At 30.6% G+C, this 8,622-nt stretch overlaps 1 protein-coding gene across 1 annotated transcript; it reads right to left on the bottom strand.

The window, feature by feature from the left end:
- Window positions 1-1,435: 1,435 nt before the first annotated feature.
- Window positions 1,436-2,005, bottom strand: LOC107161993 (uncharacterized). The gene has a single exon (XM_015508668.1). The coding sequence runs from the start codon at window positions 2,003-2,005 to the stop codon at window positions 1,436-1,438; it is 570 nt and encodes a 189-aa protein (XP_015364154.1).
- Between the last annotated feature and the right edge of the window lie 6,617 nt (window positions 2,006-8,622).

Raw genomic sequence — 8,622 nt, 5'->3', positions numbered from 1 at the left:
TAAAATTATATTTAAAATATCAGTCGTTTTTACTTTATAACTGAAGGTTGAATAAAATTGATTTTTTAATTTAATTTTTAACAGGAATACTAAGAATATATATAATCATATAACACCAATAAGTACTACTATGCCCAAAAGTTTATATCACAAACTCATAAACAAATATTATAATGTGTTTATAATACATTTATACTTTTGAGAACTTTAAAGTAGTGTTTCCAAATAGTTTTGATATTCTTTAACTCATAAAAAATTAAACAATTCTAGATGTATTGTTATACTATATAATTTGTGATAGATTCTAGTATAAATTATAATAATTAATATTGTATAATGTTATCATTTTATTATTTAATCTTTTAACAATATGATTTTGACACATCAAAAACATTTTGTATCCCATTGTTCAGGAAAAATTGTTCTAATGTAGGTTATAGTGTTAGCTATTATTTAATACTAGCTGAACCCGTGCACTTCGTAGCCCATTAAAAATCCTACTTCATATATGTCTCAAACTGTGTGCTAAATTCATTACCTGTGATTATGCTAGCAGTATATTTTTATACATATAGATATATAACGGTTAAAATATGCTGAGTAATAATCTTACAACGATATTCAATTTAGTTTATCATTATGTAAATTTATTCGTTTTATCGAGAAAAGTCTAAATTTTGTCGGAATCGGTCCAGAACTTGGAATGGTATGTAATTCTAGAAATTGTACTCTTTCGCTAGCATAGCGCATATCTAGAGCCTCGTTCTTGAATTTAAATATATGCATTATTTGTCTATTTTTCTTAGATTAATACTATAATTATAATTATACCAAATTTCGTTGTAATTAATGTACCAATTGAAATTGGAATGCTTTTATGCATTAACCCAGACTGGGTTGTCAGAAGTAGGACTTTTAACAAGCTACGAAATACACATGCTCGGTTAGTATAAATATATTGTATTTAGGTAATAGATCTATATTATATAAATCTGTTTGTCATACATTTCTAAACAGCTAGATCAATTGCGACAAAATTTGGTACAGAGATATATTAGACCTACGAGCGGAAGATAGGCTAAGTTAAAAAGTGACGGGACTAAATATCGGTCAATTGAATATTTGAATTGTAAGACTATCTCGATAAAACGAATAAAATTACATAATGATAAACTAAAATGAATATCATAAAATTATTACTCAATATATTTTAACCGTTTCTGTATGTATAAAAATATTTTGATAGTATAAACACAGGAACGATTTTAACACACAATTTGAGCCATATAAGAGGTAGGATTTTTGAGAGGCTACGAAGTGCACGACTCAGCCACCTAGTGTATTTATTAAAGTGAATTTGGATACACAATATGTTTTGTTCTTCCTTCTGGTGCGTACACAAACAATTCAGAAGATATTCCGACACGTGAGCATGCTACATACAGCTGTCGATGTGAGAAGCATGGATTTCCAAATTCAGTCCAAATAGTTGTAGCGATTGTCCTTGTACTTTGTTGATAGTCATCGCAAAGGTAAGTCGCACCGGAAACTGCAAACTTTTGAATTTGAAATTCATATCTGTTGAAATCATTGGGATGCGTGGCAACAGTACATCTTCGCCTTTAAACTTTCCGTTTAAAATTGTAGCTTCGATAATTTTGTTCATCAACGTTTTCATTGAAAGCCTGGTACCCTTGCAGAGTCGTGGTAGATTGATGTTTTGTATAAAAATGATGAATACCCCAAATTTTAACGTTAGAACATGCGAGGGAATGTCTGTCAAATCAAGTGAATTTAAGAATTCAGTTGGATAAATAACAAATTTTTCTTGATTTATTACGGCATCAATGGACAGGTACGTTTTTGTGTTGCCTGGAATTTCGTTTAGAATAGTGATATTTATTGTACTTAGATCATAGTCTTTGACTGCCAATATAGCCCGTGCACTGAGCCACTGATGATTTATGTAATTTTGTATTAGATTTGGGAACATTTTGTCATTCATCTCTTTTGCGTTACTGTTATTTTACAGAAATTATTTGGCAATGTGATGCATTGTGTTGATTCATTGAACGGTAGTTTCCCATTCCCCATGTCCAACAATTTTTTTACGAAACGATCAGTAAATGCATCATTTTTTAGATGTACATGCATATTTTGTCTTCAAGTTCAATTTATGTACGTATTTCCATAAAACTGACGATTTGAGTTTTGAATTTATCTCATCAGCTGGTATTGAACTGGTAGGGTTTGTTGAAAATCACCAGATAATAAAATAAGTACGCCACCAAAGAGCTCTTGATTTCCTCGTATATCTCTTAAAATACGTTCAAGTGCTTTCAATGCTTTTTTGTGCACTATAGTACATTTGTCCCATTTAATGAGCTTACATGCTTGAAGTATATTACCCATTCTGAATGATTTTGTGATGTTGCATGTTGGTCTTTCTGTGATTTGCATGTTCAACGGAAATTTTAATGCTAAATGCGTTGTTCGGCCACCATCCAGAAGAGTTGCTGCAATTCTTAATAATGCAAAAGTGCAGTATCATTTCATGATCGTATGGTTGCTAAAATATTGAAATGAAAAAAAGTTTTGCCTGTGTCTCCTGGTACATCCAGGGAATATAATCCACCACTGTTGCTTGTGATATAATAAATAATTTTTTCATACGCTACGCGTTGTTCTGGAACCAAATTTGGAAGATTTCCTTGAACAAATATACTCAATTTGTACACGTCAAACTGCGGTTCTCACTGCAGATCACAATCACATATTAAGCTGTTTGTGGATCGATTAGGCGCAGGCATGCACAGTTGTACCACTTGTACCAGTGCTTTGTTAATGATTTCCAAACATATATTTAATTGCAACCAATGCCTCATTATACACGTTTAGTGAAAATTCAATGACTCGATTTTGATTCGTAGTACGCAAACGATGCAAAATATCTTCACTTATGTTATCTTTTTAATTTTCCCAAAGATCTTTTGGATTTGATGGAAAGCACGTTGTAAATATAATCGCAAATAAAGTGCGTATTTACTGTATTCGAGCAGTATTCGATGCATCGGCGAATCCAGTGTCTCAATGTGCATCGCTTTCAAGAAAATTTAATTCTTAGCAAGCTACCTGGTGTGGGACACAAACTTGACCGTTCGCTACCCTCAATTCTTCAAAAGATGTCGGCCCGTGCACATTGATTAACAATAATTGCAAGTAAGACCATTCTGTATTGTTTGAAGGGGCAGTATACGGATGGCCTAAAGCGCTGGTCGAATATAAATTGACATGTCCTTCAAATGCTTTGCCTTGTTTGCAGCGTTTAAACTTTTTCGCTCATGTATTCCATATGTAATATATTGGCACTTCAGAGTAAAGTAGCGTCTTTGAAAACATATCTTCGTTGCACAATGTGAAGAATGCAGTTAAAGTTGTTGATGATGGTGAAAATGCACTTTCACATACATTATCTGCCGTGAAGTACATGGTAATTTTCTAGGTGTACTACCAAATTAACAATGGATGGATTTCGTTCATAAATTGGAAATTATAGAATGCGCCATACTGCTTCATTACTACTTATGTTCGTCCCTGTTGATATTGGTTGATTTCATCTATAGATCCAGTTGTATTTTCCACATTGAAAATTTCCATATTGCTTTCCTTGTTAACATATTTGCAAATGTATTTCATCGATTTCGCCGAATACCAATACTCGACATTGATTCGTGCTTTAAACGTCTTCGAGAGTAACGGTGAATAAGGTAAAATTCAATAATTATTCATTTCAAAATTATTGATCCATACTTTTAGAGTGATTGATTTTCCGCCATCTTTAGCTGATAGATATGATAGAGTGGATAAATGTTATTTTCAGTAATTGTATCAGCAACCAAAGTTCTTGGATATCGTTTTGTGCATTTTCCATCAGACATGGATGGCGAATTGCTGTAATGTACGCCATATAGACCATTAATCATATTATTTGTGATGGCTTCAAAAAAATCTTGATATCTGTAGTTGGCATCTAGTATTTCTGCTGAGATGACCTGATCAATTTGGTTTGGTGTAAGTTTTGTGATTATTATCTGCTGTAAAGTAAACACGTTGCACATTTTATAGATGGACATCAAGATGAGTAATATCAAATATATCAATATAGATGGATATCTATCGTGTATATGAAAACCTAAAATTTTCCAAGCTGCTTCGGAACTACTGATATACCGGCAATTTTCATATATTTTTATTTCATCTGTATTGATAGTTTTTCCTAAACCATACACTGCGTGATCGCTACCTTTTGTGACATATTTGCATACATATTTTATTGACTTTATTGAACTGGTTATCTCAACATATATATGAGCAATAAAAGTACGCGACAAATCTGGGTTGTATTAAACAACCCACCTATTATCCAAGTCAATATACTGAATACTCACTTTGAAACCTCCATCATTTGTAGTTAGCCATCTATATTTTGAATAGCCATTTTATCCTCTTTGAGTTTCTTTAATGAGAGTAACTGAATAACGTTTGTTGCAAACACCTTTTTTCATACAAGGAGAATTTCTGTTCAAACGACCACATGGTCCATGTATCATGTCAGCCTTCACTATCTCGTACAATAAAAGATCTATAACTGGATTCGAAATCTCAGCACTCACGAATTTATCTATGATATTTGACGATATTCGATTCTCCAACCATAGCAATATGTGTACGTAAGGTAGGCCTCGCTTCTGATATTCAATAGAATATATATGGCACCTCAATTTCCCAAACAAATCACCTTTTCTCAACAAATCTATTAACTCTTTAACTCTTAACTTGACTTTCCATAGTGTCGAAAGTACTTCAGTACATCTTGGGATCGTGCATGCATATATCGTGTACCTCCTGTAGTATATAATGGTAACCCAACTAATATTCCAAGTTGATCTGCTTCAATATCTTGTCTTCCAACGACATCTTTTAAATTAAAATATTTATCTACTCTAAGCTTTTTTTGATGATTTATAATAAAATTTAATTTTTCAGTCTATAATTTTGCGTACATATCTACTGAATATTGGTTTAACAAAAGTCCGTAACGAAGCAAATGATTATATATAGTTCTTTTCTAACCATAATTCTGTATGAATAAAAGTCAGAAGCTGATACAGAATTATCCTTAAGGGGAGATTTTTCATTTGCACCCTTCTGAGTATTATTCTGTAAAACATCTATCGAGTATCAAGAGAACATCTAAGTTGAACTTCTTTTTCATCTTCGCCAACAAAATATATTTGTAAAAATGTTGGGTTTTTCTGAGTTTTGAATCAAACTGCCATACAAATGGTATACTTGACCTTGGAATTTAAAAAATGACATAAAATCTTCTTCAACAATTTGTTTAGCACCAAACGATGTCATTTGAAAACAACCATTATATTTTCTTAAACGATTAATGAAGTGATCGTGATCAGGATGTTCATTCATGATTAAACTGCGTAACAGTTCTGGTGGCTGTAGCAATATATCGAGTTTTGTTTTACCTAAATTGCAGCACATGCCAGGTGTTTCACCTTTCCATTTGAGAGCGTTACAAAATTTACAACTCTGGTTTATAGTGCCAATATAATTTTTATAATCAACTGTCAGATCATATGCAAGACCAGTTAATTTAATAATTTTCCATTTGCACAATGGGTTTTCAGACCAAAAAATGGTTTTCTCGTGTTTTTTAGCTTCCTTGACATGGTTTCCTCGAGGTCTATCTGTACATCTAGTACGGCAACGCTTCTTACTTTTATTAATTAAATTTTCTGTGACACTAACATTATTACAAATAGGTCTCTGAAGTAATAATTACATTTTGTGTAAAATTAGCAATATAAGAAATAGATAAATAAACATCAAAATGGCCACAATTAATATTTCCGGTTAGACGCAATATTTTTACAAAGAATGTATCTACACCAAATTTGGCTTAAAGATTATTATTATAACACATTTAAAATACATATAGTAAAATATTGCCAGCTGCAAACAATTCGCAGCAACCACCGTAGATAGTAGGATTTTCTATTTAACGAACATAATCCTCAGCAATGGAAAAGTTGTCACCATATGAATTGTAAGACATATTAATAAAGGTATTCCAATTATGTACAAAAACAATTTTTTTTTAAACTCAGATTTGTGTTAAACAAAATGTGTTAACAATTTTTTTACTTTATTTAAATGCTTTTCATATGTTTACTATGTATACAGTAGTAACTAATGAATAACTTAGTTCATATATAAATATTGAAATAATAAACAGGCGGGAAATAAATGTTTTAATAATTAATATTAGTGTAACACTTATTATTTTATGAAAACCCATTATACATTTTATCCTTTGATTGTAAAATATAATATAAATCATATCAATTACTATTTACATTTAATAATTTTCTTAATCCAGTTATCAAGCCCGGATGAATTGTAAAGGTTAAAAATAAGTAAAACATGATAATTTTATTGTTTCATAATAAATAAAGCTAATTAAAATCTTTATTATGACAATCACTAAAAGAATAGTACAAACATTTTTATTTATTTTTATTCTTGAAACATTAAAAATTTCTTGATAGTTTGATACATGCCTATATAGTAGGTACGAACACTAGTTAAAACTAATTATAAATACTTTTATCCATTTATTAAAGCAATAATTTAGCTATAAATTGTAAAAAAAAAATATGCCTAGAAGGTGGTGGGCAATAAAAAAACATATTTTTTTTCACTGTTTACAGTTTATATACTATTATATGCCATATTATATTGTACCAGACACTCTATTGGAAAAAAGTTTCTTTTAGATTGTATTATAGTTGTGTCTCCTGCTACTAGAAGTGGACAACGTGTTAAGAATAATAACGTACTTTTAACTTGAGAGAATAGAGAAATAAGTTAATTTCCTTACTGTCTATTATAAACCATGATCTATATTATAAAGAAATGCGTTCTACCAAGATGGATTATAATAAAACAAATAACTTAACTTTCATACTTTTGGGTTTAAAAGAGTCTTAAAATTGTATTCAAGAAATCGAACCCATGCAATACAAAAATCTATAAGCAACCTTCTTGATTTTTGTTTAAATAAATATAAATTCATTTTACATATAAAAATATTTTAATTTATAAAGCCTTGTATTTTTAAACAGTGTCGTGATCACGCTTAAATCGTAATAAAAAAATACATTAAAAAAAAAATTATTTATACAATATAAGCCTTACGATCCCCGAAATGTTTAATATCGATGACGTGCAAGAAGAAAAACAAATTATCGATTCTTTGGTTTCTGTATTCATCAATATTCGATAAGTAGCGTGTCATTATTATATCAACGACAGTATTCAACCGTATCAAAGTGATTCACGATTATGTATTTTATACTAACATTACGATCAAAGGTAGCATATTATATTATTCAATACTTGTGTATTCGAATAGCACCTGAAGATCATGTGTGGGTACCTATGTATTGCTTAAAACTGCATTTCAAATACAGTTATAATATACGCATTATGTATTCATATAATAGACTTATAATTATATTCATATTTTTTTATGTCTAAAGTATTACTTCCCATTACTTGCATCCATATTTTAGTACTGGAATTAAATATTTTATATTATTACCGTTTGGAGCCTATAAAATATTTTAAGAGTAGTAATAATATCTTTGTAACAAATGTCATCCTTAAGCCACACTCTAATATAAATGATATTAGATAATATCTGAACAATTAAATAGAACAAACATGTGAATAAGACGTGTTACCAAGCAATGTGTGTATGACTTATTTTAGGGTAGACTTTACGCTCCGCTGCTTCCCCAGCACTCAAATTAGAGCTTCTAGATCCTATAAATATTCGCGCTCAATGACTTACTTGTACTTACATTCCTCTTAAAATAAACTTTCTACCAAGTCCATTCTTACTGTAATTTTGTTTATTCAGCATTCAGCTACTAACTCAGCTACCTACTTCACAAGACTGTATAGTATTTTAAGTTTTTTTATTAATAGTAAATACCTATTGAAATGGGGTTTAGTTTATATACATTTATAAGCTCTGGAAATATTAATTACATTTAAGACGAATAATTTAATTTTTAAACTCATCCATCATCATTCTCCACTATTTTATAATCATCATATCCTATATTATAAAAATGTATTATACCATGATTATTATTGATGTGAAACATCTAATGGCGCGGTAAGGTAGTAAGACGGGCTGTTGCGTGGCGACGCCCTTCTCGTGCCTCGTCGGCTCAATTCGTCGAAGCTCGGCGATTTTCTGTCTACGCGCGCAATACCTAATTAAAGTCTCCTGGCAACCCTGATAAAGTGATAATATTTACACCTATATTGTTATACGTATAAATATATTGTTTGTATATTACTTTGAATACATTGTTTTTTTAAATATTAAATCTACTAAAATATGAGTGACGGTGACATTGAAAATATAATGAAAATATTGGAACGAGACAGTGCACCTCCGCCAGAGAAAATAATTAAATTTTTCAAGATAACCAAAATGCATGTCGGAGTGAAATGTCTCCGTCATGTGCT

The sequence above is a fragment of the Diuraphis noxia genome, unplaced genomic scaffold, assembly GCF_037042655.1.
Source record: "Diuraphis noxia isolate RWA-SAM2 unplaced genomic scaffold, SU_Dnox_SAM2 contig0002, whole genome shotgun sequence".
NCBI classification, from domain to species: domain Eukaryota; kingdom Metazoa; phylum Arthropoda; class Insecta; order Hemiptera; family Aphididae; genus Diuraphis; species Diuraphis noxia.
Note: the sequence above shows the minus strand (reverse complement) of the source record. Positions and strands in the feature narration are given on the sequence as shown.